We start from the raw sequence: 13,557 nt of genomic DNA on the forward strand, positions 1-13,557 counted from the left end.
CTGTACCGTTAGGCACGAGGGAGCACCATCTAATAATTCAGAGCGCATTATATATGTTACACAGACGACTATTGTTATCCTTTTTCCCTCTGGGATGTGCTGACTCCAAGAAAATACTACTGTGATTAAGCATGGAAGCATGCATGAGGGCTGAGGGCGCACAGTGATCTGTCAAGAGATTCCCCTAATCGACATCAATCTAATCGTTTTTCATGGGATTGTGGCGACTTGATGTATAGAAATGAGGCCTTGTCTTTGCATAGAGCAACACCAGGACGTGCTAGCTGCGTGGGTGACGAATGGTTGGATGTTCTAGTTCGTTCGACTAGTTTACTCGATTCGTTAGACTTCAGTTGGGGCAGGAGCATGCATGCAAGCTTAGCTTGTCCTTGAGTATCTCCGTTGGTGAACGATTATGCATGTTGCGACTCTGCCTGATCATTTATGTCTATGGTCCTGGTTGTCAAAACTAAAATTTATGAATTTTTGCTGAAAACTTTTATGGGTTTTGGCTGTTGATTTTTATGAGATTTTTTTAGGTTCTCAGAACACCAAAAACCAGACAAGTCACTCTCAGCCAGCTTATCAACTTTTAATTTATTTCATCAAAAATCAGCTTTCCAATCTTTTAAAACCCAGCAATAAACTAATCTGTTTTTTCAGCTCTCTCAGAAGCCAACAATAAGCTAAAACAAACAATGCCTATATATGAGACGTAAAATTCAGTCACTACTCAATAGGAGGCTGTACTACTTTAAATCAAAAGAGAAATTTCCACTAGCCTATGTACATGCATGCTTTATTGTAGCGAAAATGACTCTATTAGGATCTGATTATAATTTTGATGATTAATAACAGTATAGTCAATGAGACTAACATGTTTGTCAAGAATATATGTTAGTAGGTCTTACAGATGCAATACATGAAGAAGCCACCGTAGCCGGGATAAAATTGGACTGCATTGCAGAAGTCTCAGTAAGATTTGCCTCACCGGATGGTCCAATACTCTAGGTGTTTAACTCATCGAAGCATATTTGACAAATGGAGAGAGATTTGAAGACATCACCAGAACATTTTGTCCAGAAAAGGTTGTAGTCATTAAAGTTGAAGATCAAAGTACCGGATAGTTCGGTGATCAATGTGTTGCACACACAGAACAATGAATAGTGCAAAGAGGTAGAACGAAGTTCAACGCATTAGATGGTCCAGTGATAAAGGATGTGCACATCGAAGCATTATTTTTAGAGAGGGTTGCATTGGCTCAGTGGTTCAAGTTAACTCATCGAATAGTCCGGTGATGAAGTGATGTGCACTAGATGTATACATCGGAATAATTTACACAGAGAAGAAGAAAATGCTCAGATGACTCAGGATAACTCACCGGATAGTCTGATGATGGAGATAAAGTATACACCAGAGTGTCCGATGTTCACAGAGGCTTGAGTGGGGTTCTAATGGCTAGTTTATGATAGTGTACTCACTGGATGATCCAGTATTAATACTATTATTCTCACCAGAACATCCGGTGTTCACAAGTTTTCTGAGCCATTGGGTTAACGGCTAGTGCGCGGGTTTGAGGCTATAAATAACCCTCCGCTCAGTCATTTGAAGTAAGTGGTGTGTTGCTGAAGTTCAGAGAAGTTCATATACACATGAGAAGACATTCAAGCCAACAAAGTGCTTAGAGTGATTATTTAAGGCAATTAATCACAAGATTAGTGAGCGACTAGTGCTTATAGGCCTAGAGAGAGTGTTGCTAGGTGATTGCGGCCTAGAGAGTGGATCAAGGAGTGATCCAATATTGTACCAAGCGGTACGCCGACACCTTGGAGTCTTGGTGACTCACCGGTAAGCTTGTTGACCCTCTGATTTGGTATGGAACAGCGGCAAAGGGATTGTGCAGGGACATTGAGACCATTGCCTTGGTGGCTCAAGCTCTGAAGTGATCACGGTGGCAAGGAACTGAAAGAGAAGCTAGTGGTGAGACCTTACCTTAGTGGTTTGGTGGCTCATCCGGGTGGAGGCTTTGCCTTTGTGACTTAGTGGCTCAAGAGCCGTGACCGGATGCTGACCGAGTGCATATCCTTTGTGGAGCTCTAACATGGACTAATAGTAGTATTCATGCCATCGATACCACGAAAAAAATACTTGTGCTGAGTTTGCCCTCTGTACCTTATTTATGTTTTTGCATTTACATTATTGCAATTTACCTTCTTAGATAGGTTGTAAGTGATTTAATCGGTAGAGTAGATACATTAGATAAATCTAGAGCACATTTAGATAGAAATTGGTATAATTTATATTGTGTTATTTTTGGAGCCGAAATAGTTCTAAGTGTCCTAATTCACCCCCTCTTAAGACGTCACCGGTTCCTTCACTTATCAAGATTATTCATTTTTTTTAAGATCTATGTTGAAATGATAGATAAAATAATCATAGGTAGATAAAATAATTAATGGATGTATAAATATCAGACGGTGGAATAGATGAACAAGGTATATCATATGTCCACGTACGCATGTTGAGGTGCATTTTCCCTTCTAAATCATATACTGTATTTGCACAAAAGCTGCTTAAATGTTTTGTAGTAGTGTTCTGAAGAAGGTTAGGTGCACCTCCTTTTCTATTGCTTGTTAGCTCCGTTCTCTCATTAACGACCAGAGATTGGACCTCTCGCAAAAAGAAAACAATTTTAAAGATTGGGGTTAATTGGCAGCTACTAACCGACCGCCAACATTATTGGCTTGCCCTCAACTGTAGTACAAGAAGTGCGTTGAGCGAGAGCGAGGCAGGGAAACATGAATGCATGATTAGCTCGCAACCATAAGAATTATGCGGGGGGCGCGCCAGATATAATTGAAGTTGACATCCATCCGTCGCTCTCAACGCCGATCCATGCATGCCTAACCAGGCGGCGGCGACGGTTCTCTGACAAATGATTCTCTATTCGGAGGCTAGGATTGTTAAACCTTTGATGAGCAATGGAGCAGTTGCCGCATAAAAAAAACTGGTAGCCGAAAGTCGCAGGCTGCCACTGGCCACCGCATCCGCTGCACCGGCGGTTGGATGGAGCCGCTTCCTTCCGTGCCGTGCTGTGCGCCGGCGCGCGGAGCCCGACTCGGCTGCCCCGGGCGGCCGCGGGCCAACCCTTGGTGCAGTGCCGCATCGATTGATCGCACCTGCCCGATCGACCCCGACGCGTAAAGCTCTTGTCTTGTGGGGTGGGGAGCGGCGGCAAGGGCAAAGCTAGCGCGCGGCAATCGCGCGGGGGTGGGGGGCGCTTGAACGTGTGGCGTAGCGTGTTGGGGCCAGCGAGCACGGGGGGCGGCTGGCCGGGCAGGAAGTGAAATGAAGCGAGGCGCCAGGTTGCCCGGATCGGTCGCGGGCCCAGGCGGAGATGCGGGCTTCCACCCGTCTGATCGTGACGACCGGGCGTGCCGGCGTGGGGCGACAAATCTGAAGTTTCTAGTCATCCGGTGGCTCGGTAACTAAGAGCACTTCGTACTGTGCCTGCCTTCCCCGTTACTATTTCTTGTGTGTATCTCTTGTATATGCACATATGTTAATGGAAGATCCAGGATGTGCTCATGTGCCCCAATAATTTGGGGGTATTACCACACCATAGCATCTACAAATTACAAGAGGAGAACGAGCTAGGGTCCAACAGGGTTTTAGAGTTTACATCGAACAACAAGTCAACAACCAAATCGCATGATGTATCCTGTCTTACTGTTGCGATTGATCTTGTCTCTGACTGCTCATGGTGGTTGACACGCCCGTTCCCGAATAGAGACACATTCATCCTGTATATATCTAAACAATATCCATGAGAATGAACACACGAATCCTATCTATTCGATTGTCTCGATTTCTCTCATATTGATAAAGACACCTTCGCTCAATTCATCGCTAATCGGCCACACCACGAAGGAAACAAGGCCACGAGAAGGAGAAAATCAGAGGACTAACCAAGAACAGACGTATCTTTGCTCTCCATTCCGTGATGAAAGGCAAGAACACAGAGGCAAGAAAAGGTATGTGGATGGATTCGGACGTACCTTCCATCCCCATGCTGATTGCCACCGTGATTCTTCTAGTCCTCTCTCTCGCTTGCCTTGCCGGTATTGTCTTCGGTCCTCTCTCCATCATCCATGACGTTTTCTACGTTCCGTTCCTCCTCGTCACGATCGATGCCTCTGCGTGCCCTAGATAGCGACGGCGCTCTTTCGAGCCACCACTGTGGCATGACGATAGTGAGCCCGCCGCATCCAAACCGGATGCTACTACCATGGCGGCATCGTCCCGAGGCGGCGGCCAACAGCACGCCCCACCTCCGGTGGTGAGGTGCCCTCCTCTAGCGACACGTCCACTCAGACGGCACACCACCTGACCAGCTGGCGGCGGCCACGGATTGCCCGACAGCTGTCTGGCCTGCTCAGGCGGCGGTGGTCTTGGCCCGGCGGCGATTGCATCTGCCCGGTATGACGGCGGCACAACGCGACGATAGCCTGCCCAGCCATGGCGTCCATCCAGGCGAGCAGCGGCGGTGTCACTTCTCGACGGTGGATCCTCCTGCTTGATGTCGCTCGGAGCCTCAAGGCGGTCGGTGACAGACCACCTCCAGGCGGCGCGCCTTCCCTCTGTTGGATCCCGCCCATGGCGACGGTTGGTCGCACTGCCCATGCCGGTAGATCTCGGCCGGTGGCAACCCCACGAGAACGCACATCTCCAGTGGCAGCTCTCCCTTGGTACGAGGCCCTCCTCTGGCGGAGGCTCCATATCCGGCCAAATCCTAAACCCTAAACCCTTGCCAGCAACAAAGGGTTAAGGTTATAACCCTAACCCCAACCTTCATGGGCTGGACAGGTCGAATTGGACCCAAATGGGCCATTTGTGCCGAAAACATCGATGGGTTCAAGCATATTATGTCAATTTACACCAGGGCGGGCATGTTTGCATAAAAATCCTTGGCTTCGCATCAAATTACGATCCAGTTCCCTAGAACACATATAAGCATGCGCCATTTGTTTTGCAGAAAATCCCTCGGGTTTCACAATAATTATGCGCAAGTTTTTATAATTTTACTTTAATAATGTTTCTTGCATTTAAGTTCTCAGACTTTAAAGTAATTGTGTTGTGTTTATTTACCTTTTGTAAATTTTCATTTCAGACCCTTGGGTCACCAAAAACTGCATAGTAATGTGTAATACTACATAACAACTCCTCGGATTTTCAATATATTACAAGACAATTCAATATAATCTCAGTTATATTGCACTTTGTGGCAATGAAGTCTCTCAGGACATTTATAAAAAAATTGCAACCCAGGACAAAAGAAAATATTAAACTTGTAATTATTCTATTTAAGCCATTAGCTTTTACATAAATTATGTTATATTTTATTTACCTCTTGTAAATAGGCATTCTGGACCTTCAAGTTTTCAAGAATCGCAGAAATAAAGTGTATTACTGCATTTTAACTGTATTAACTCAGTAATACCTTAATATTTAATATATTGTAGTTTATTACACATTTTTATTTATTCCTTGCAATCATTTTCATTTCAACTTATTAAATGGAATAAAAATTATGTGTGTTTATTATTTATTTGAGCCTCTGCTTAAATAATTCACATAAGATTACTAATAATGCTTATTAAATTGATGATTAATAATGCTTAATTGCTTACTAAACAATGTTGGCATAGCACAATATATCAGAGACTTTGATATTGGTTGCGACTGTAGTGTCATCCGCCTTAATTAGGCATAGTACATGTCAATAGCAGCAAGTTATCTCACCCAATATTGCGAGTTCTACATTATTTTAGTGACTACTTTCACCGTGTCTATTCTATATTTTTATACATAGTTCATATGTTGGCAGTGACTACTATTACCTATTCTATCAGGAATATCGTCTAACATTATAGCAGTGATTCATTGACTATACTATACCGATATCTACATCACTTGTCATTCCCGACATTTTATGATTAGCATTTTTATACAAACAATTACAATATTTACTATTAATTTACTCTCTTAGTAAATTAATACATTGTCATTTTATGTGGAACATAGCTGACATTTCCTAAATGGATTTTTCAACAATGCATGACAAAAATTATTTAACCTGGGACAAGGACGTCACAATAACTTTGACTGCTCGGAAGTATATTGTCACCATATCTTCACCACTAGAGAATACCAAACCTATTCTTGAGCATTCTAAATATGCAAATTTGCATTTTATGGCATCACCTCCATCCATATCTCAGATCTGAGTATTTAATGGAAAAAGATCCATTTATTCTTTAGACCTCTCTCTAGGAGTGCTTTAATGTAACACCCTAAATTTTCAATTTTTATAATAGTTTAAAATTTTGCTAGAATTAAATATGAGTTGCAAATTTTGTTCAATAGAAAGAAATTAATTTCTAAATTTAAATTTGCCATAGGTTATATTTGAGTTCGTTGCATTCATGCTGTGGTAGTTGCAGTAGATTTTTATGCTTGAAAAATATTTGTAAAAGTTTGGTAGAAGTCGTTCGTTTAAACCCCTTTTGAAAATAGCTCAAAATCTTAAAAGAAAAGGATTTTCAAAATATTAAAGGATCTCAGGCCGATTCTTTCCCCTCCGGCCCAATTTCCTCCCTCCCCCTCTCTCCTTTCCTCTCTCCCCGCGTGGGATGCCTCCCCCTCCCGGCCTGCCCCTCCCTGAGTAGGCTCCCTCCCTGCTTCATCCCTTGTTTATCAGTAAAAAAGTTACCTTCTTTATCTTATTCGTGTCTACGTGGGACTGATTAACTCGTTACATGTTATATGTTCATCGAGTAATATGTATTTTAAAGTTACTACTAGCATGCTGCATCAAGTTTCTCTGGCGTCTTATATCCTGAACACCTGAACCCTGTGTAATGATGCAGATGTTTTTGAAGGGATCGACGTAATGTTACGAAACAAACGCCCTCGCAAAAAAAAAAAAAGAATCTCCACTTTCCTCGTGAACATTTGGTCTGTCTCGGTGGCTCCACACGCATACCCACTACTGTAAAAAATTAACACAGATTTGTGCAGTAGTTTCAGGGTTCTGAGCATTATGTAGTAGATCGCTAGCTAGCTTATCATCCAGTCTGCCAATGGCCGTCCTTAAACGAGGCATCACTTCGCGCCCGCCTCGACGAACCGGTATGGAACGACGACCCACCGGCACCAGAAAGCTACAAATGCAAAGCACGCTCTTTAATTTCTCGATCCAAGCCGTTGGCATCTCCCTGCTACACGATATCCATCGATCTGGCTTCTATCCAATGATTGGAGAAGGCAACGTACGGCTTTGTGCATGAACGTAGTGGCGCCGGGACAGTACGTCCATAGTATCTGAAGGTGCGTGCCTTATGAATCCTTCATCGATAATACACGTACGTACGATCGAGAGAGAAGCCACGGCGCCATTGCCACAGTTCACGCTACTGCAATCTATGGCGACACGGAGCTGTGGGTCCTGCGACGCGTACGCGGCCCGCGCTGAAGGCGCACAAGTCGCTGCGTCGCCAACGCGCCACGCCGGCGGGCGCCGGGCGCGAGGTCCCAGGCTTGGCACCACGTCGTGCGCGTCGGTCCAAATGTATTGTGCAGAATTAAAAAACCACTATATAACTTAAATCAGTCAAATAAAATATGATATAACCAATAAAATAAATTTCTTCTATAGAAGAATTACTTAAATAATAATAATTGTCTATATGTGTTCGTTAAAAAATTCCTCACTACTGCATTTTACATTGCTCATTATATATTAGAACTACATAACATGTTGAAGTGACAAACAATCATTTTAAGATGGAATTTGAGATAAAAGACTTAAGTAAAACTAGGTTTTTGCTTAAGTCTATAATTAAGCACCTATAGTCGTCGATCCCTCAGTATGGATAAACATATATTCAGATCTAAAGGTACTGATGAGGTGATATTAGAACCTAAAATTCCATATCTTAGATTATGTTTGGCAAAGTTCCGTCTACCATCTCCACGTCAGATCTTACGTTTATAGGCTAAAATAGAGTGATTTAAGTCTCTATTTTTTTTTTACTAAAATGAAAATAAATAGCTCACATAAACACACTCAGTGTACCTACAATTTTAGTACTATGATTTTTTTAGAGCTAGAAATACTCAGTTTTAAGAATTTTTAGAACTAGAGCTCTACCAAATATGTCTTTGATATGATTGGAGTACTTGGAGATCTTGCAAATTACATTAGACCCAACTTTACATCTGTAGCCGAGTTATTGGCTAGATAAAGTATAGCTCAAACAAAAAGATATATGATTGTCTTATGAAATATCCTCAGATATCTCTAATGTATAAAAGACTTTGATTTATTCTATCAGAAAATCGAGACACAATTATGGTAGGATATACCAACAATAGCTTATTGTCTGATCCTTATAATACCAGATCATAAATTGTTTCTATTTTCTTACCTAGTAGTACATCATTATCATGAAGTTATGAAAAACAAACTCTAGTTGCTACTTCGATTATCATTATGAAATAACTACATTATATGAAGCATCACATAAGTGTATTATTTCCTAGAATGATTAATCATGTGATATACATTCATCAAAATATCTCACAATTATCTATCAAGATAATATTACTTGTATTTCTCAAATTGCATACATGTTATATAAAGTGTAATATCACAAAGCATATTGCTATAAGATATCTTGCAAACGAAGTCATGTGAAAATCCAACAGATTTATTCACTATGTCATTGCCTGCTTCAATATTCCAAAAATATGTTCGTGGAATTGACATGCGAAGATTTCAAGAATTACATAGTTCAAGGGGAGTTAGTCTCTAAAAAAATATAACATGTTTATGAGTATTAGATCATATTTATTACACTATTATTCTCTTTATGAGTTTTACTCTCAAGTTTTCTTATATAAGCTTTTTAACGAGGCAATTTCAATATAAGCATATATGCAATATCATTTTCTTATAAGATTTTTTCCCACTGGGTATTCAAGAGTTTTTTAATGACATATTACAATCAATTTTTTTCTCATTTTTTTCTTATAATTTTTTAAGAAATTCTTTGTTGATCAATATACAAATGATTGAATGGATTAGCAATTGATCTCTTCTCTCCAACTGCTCATGACGTTGTTATGCCTGTTCCCGAATGGATGTCTCCCAGCAGAGAGAAACTCATATCTATATATAAAAGATCAATGGGAATGAATACACGAACTCTATCTATTCATTGTCTCGATTACTTTCGTCTCTCAACACTTACAAGTGGGTCCCAATGTCACAAGTCGGTCAACGCACAGCTTCCAGCGGCGACGTTGGCCCGCTAGCCCCAGAAGGCACGGACAGGCCGGCGGATCGGAACCGACCGGATCACCACTTGAACTCGCCTACCCAAAATGGGCTGTTGGAGTGGTAAGGAACAAGACTCAACATGTCGGCCCGGGGTCGGCCCAAAATCAGGCACGGATCTGCGCTAGACCTCCAAACCCAAGCGTCGATCACACGCACGGCATCTTCTTGTCTTCTCTGTCTGTTGTCCTGCCGCTCCGTCGCCGCCGAACCCGCCGCCAGCCTCCCCAGATTCCGCCGATGGAGGGCTGGGACAAGGGGACGAAGAGCGTGGTGGGCGAGATCCCGCTGCTGTCCACGCGCGCGGGGCCCCGGGACGGCGAGGCGTGGCGGCAGCGGCTCAAGGAGGAGTACCGCGCGCTGATCGCCTACACGTCGGTGAACAAGTCCAAGGACAACGACTGGTTCCGCATCTCCGCCGCCAACTCGGAGGGCACCCGCTGGGAGGGCACCTGCTGGTACGTCCACAACCTCCGCCGCTACGAGTTCCCCCTCCAGTTCGACATCCCCGTCGCCTACCCCCAGGTCGCCCCCGAGATCGAGCTCCCCACCCTCGACGGCAAGACCCACAAGGTAACCGATTACTGATTTACCGACTGTATGCATGCTTAGTTGGTTGGATTTGGGGAAGGATTCATGCTGGTGCGAATGGATGGGTGCACGCAGATGTATCGGGGAGGGAAGATCTGCCTCACCGTGCACTTCAAGCCGCTGTGGGCCAAGAACTGCCCAAGGTTCGGGATCGCGCACGCGCTGTGCCTCGGCCTCGCGCCGTGGCTCGCGGCGGAGGTGCCGATCCTGGTCGACTCGGGCATGGTGAAGCACAAGGACGATGAGGCGGCTCCTGCCGAGGCGTCTGGGTCTGGCTCTGCTGCTGCTTCTTAGTTGCGAACTTGCAATGCAAGAGAGTATGGCCGATGTCCTCCGGTGGTGGAGCTAAAGGGATTGGAATCCACTCTCTGGCGAACGAATAAGAGCAATACTTACATATCTAAACATCATGTAAAACATGTTCCATACCTGCTGATTGCTGACTATGATTCGGTGCGCGTCGTTGTGCTAGGGTTGCATCCAACTTTCTGAATTCTGTCACAAGTTTTTGTGTCTGATTAAAACCATCTAAGGAAACAATAAATTGCTTGACAAAACTAACTAGGCCAGGCCGTATAGTTCGATTTGTTGATTTGTCTATTCTGAGTCCTGAATTTTACAAGTTTCATGGTGCAATTTCATTTTAGTAATTCGGTTTTTTTTTTTTTTGTTCCATGTGTGGTTGCCTGTATCATGCTGAATATTTTTCACCAGAATTATTTTCAACACCTAGTTTATGGGATGGATTATGTATCTACTTCCCATATGACCACTCAAGGATATAAGTTCTAAATTGCTTTGATTTTTCATTCTTAGAATATTACAACTCACCTGATGAGTGGATATGTTAGTGATCGAATGTTGGGATCACTTGTATGCTAGGTATAGATGTGAGTCAGTGGAACTTAGCCTTGAGATGTCATCAGAAGGAATTATTGCGCTCGTGGAGCTTAATGCAGTGAATAATTACTCCCAGGTTCTTTTTTATCTGATGTTAACTTTACATTGTCAAGTCATATATGAAAGTTTTGTTCATAGAAAATCTGGTGATATAGTTTTGACGTGCTGGATAGTCTGACCATGCGTACTCTAATTCTCTAAATCATCAGGGAAGATAGTTGTTTGCTTTACCAACATATCTATATGGTTGATGTTAGTCTGGTAATCGTACCTAAATTGCTCGTTTGTTAGACAAACCTTTCTGTGACTTCTTTGATATGCCATGGTCCGTATCTGGACCCTTCAATGGCTACAGCGCGCATCAGTAATTTTGCTCTGTAGTGTTCGTTCGTTCTTTTACAAGGCCCTGTCTCTGTCCTGCTTTCAAATGAGCAGCCAGTCCCTCGGGGCTCAGAGGCTCGCTGCACTTCGTCATTGACATCGCTGCGGCCCGTACCTACTTCGCGCTTCAGCTTAACGTTTGCGGCGTCATGGCCCTTCTTGTTGGCCTGGTGAGATCAAACTGCGGCCCGTGAGGCTCAATCAGGGTGCGTGACTTACATATCCCTCCCATCTTTTTTTTGCGAAAGACATATCCATCCCATTAACGGTCCGGATAACACAACCTCCAGCGAACACCAAGCAAATGTGGGAACGAGTAGAATGTCCGTGCGTTATAACAGAAGTCAAAAATTTATATATATGATAATATTGTTGATTTTTTTTAAAATTAGCTATCATCGTTAAAGTATCTTTCAAGTTATAACATTATTAATATTATTAAAGCACTGTAAAACTAAATACACTATTCTGAACACCAGACAATATACCACCGTACAAAGTTTACATCTTTATTTGAGTATATATTAAACACATAAAAAAACATGAGGAAAGGAAATTCAAGCTAAGTGTCGGCCCCAAACATAACAAAGTATAACAATAAATGTAAACTTATACTGTGAAAATGAAATTAAGTTACTAAGTTTAACAATAAATGTGTGTAAACCAAAAGTAAGTGTAAAACTACGAAGAACTCACAAGGTCAACTGTAACAGGATCTTTTAGGTACTTTTGTGTGAGCTTTCGTATCGAAGTCGACATTGTTCCAGAGAACATCAATGTTTGACATTGTGAAGGCACTCTCTCAAAAAATTGTCTCAACGTCTTGATCAAAACCAACCGACAACATCTGGTCTGCTTCATTAAGAACAACAAATTTGATATCTGACAAAGTCAGGACACCTCTGTTTAGCAGATCAATCACCCGTCCAGGTGTCCCGATGACAACATCAACACCATAATTAAGTTTCCCCATTTGCATGTTAAAAGGAGTGCCTCCATATACACAGATTGTTTCCAAGGAGGAAGAATCGAGGAATTCCCTCTAAACTTGTTTCACAAGTTCTCTTGTTGGCGCCAAAACAATAGCCAAGAGAAACCTTGTTACTATCTAATCATACCACAAATTTGCAAAAAAAGGAATCAACTTTCCCAGTGATCAGGTGATTCGATGGACATGTGGTTACTCTTCGATCGAAAGAACAGCAGCGATCCATAGTTCTTCATTACCCGGATAGGGAACAACTTTGGTGATGCCCTTTGCAGCAAGCCTCTGCATGATCGTGGATGAGACCCCTAGCTTGGCCACCTCCAGCCCCTCCTCCCTAGCGCCGCTGGCTTCACCGCTCACCCTCTTCTCCTCTCCTCGAAGAACCCCTCCTCATCCGCAAACTCCAGGCTCGCTGTCGCCCCAGCATCGCTCGTCTCCCATAACCCCAACCACGTCGGAGACGAGTGGAATGCGCAGCTGCCAGGGCCGGCGAGCGCGGGACTGCCCCTAACTTCGTTGGCTGTTGCTGGAGGAGCGCAACCACGAGGGAGGACACGGCGCCATGCAGCGGAGGATGGCATACATGGCTGCTGTTGTAACTGTGATGGCTAGGGTTTAGGGGAGAGGCTGTTTTGGCGAAAGCCAAGTGATGCGGGCCCGACAAACCTGAGTGATACGAAAGGGAGAGGGCGGTTGCGCCGCGAGCGCAAGAGAGATGACAGGGGGTAGATGGAAGGTGCAGGTCTAAAGTGGTTCAGGAGAGGAGAGAGAAATGTGGACGGGGATGTACGGGGAGAGGTGGACCCTAACAGCGAGCGAGACTAAGAGCACGCCGGAGAAGAATAGCACCTTGTTCCGGCTAAGGTGCCAACCGGCCGGCCCCATGGGGATGAACAGCACCACGCACGCCACGATCCCTCCCACTTGCACCGTAGCTGTAACCATCGACCGACCGGACCTCCATTCCCTTGTGAGCGCTCGTCTCGGCAAGGCGCCACAAGATCTGGGCCGTGGCATGGGATCGCGGGCGGGCGGCTAGAAGGACGACAAGGAGGAGGTCGAGAAGGAAAATGGCATGATGGTGAGGGTGTCGACATGGTTGTGTGGGTGTCACAACATATCTTCACTCCAAGGAACCGGTGGATGCTCTACGCTCCAGGCGGCAACAACGGCTCTTCACGTGTGCACGCTAGCCATCATCCTGGGTCGTCCGGGCTGGCAGCTTTGCTTCCGTGTAGATCCACATGGAGACAAAGTGATTGGCGGTGGGAGGAGCGAGATAGGAGGCGGCTAGGCG

At 44.0% G+C, this 13,557-nt stretch overlaps 1 protein-coding gene across 1 annotated transcript; it reads left to right on the forward strand.

Moving 5' to 3' along the window:
* The first annotated feature begins 9,543 nt into the window (after window positions 1-9,543).
* Window positions 9,544-10,462, forward strand: LOC133912067 (ubiquitin-fold modifier-conjugating enzyme 1). Its single transcript, XM_062354616.1, has 2 exons — window positions 9,544-9,973; window positions 10,067-10,462. The coding sequence occupies exons 1-2, from the start codon at window positions 9,641-9,643 to the stop codon at window positions 10,283-10,285; spliced, it is 552 nt and encodes a 183-aa protein (XP_062210600.1). The 5' UTR covers window positions 9,544-9,640; the 3' UTR covers window positions 10,286-10,462.
* Window positions 10,463-13,557: the final 3,095 nt, after the last annotated feature.

This window comes from Phragmites australis, chromosome 3, assembly GCF_958298935.1.
Source record: "Phragmites australis chromosome 3, lpPhrAust1.1, whole genome shotgun sequence".
NCBI classification, from domain to species: Eukaryota; Viridiplantae; Streptophyta; class Magnoliopsida; order Poales; family Poaceae; genus Phragmites; species Phragmites australis.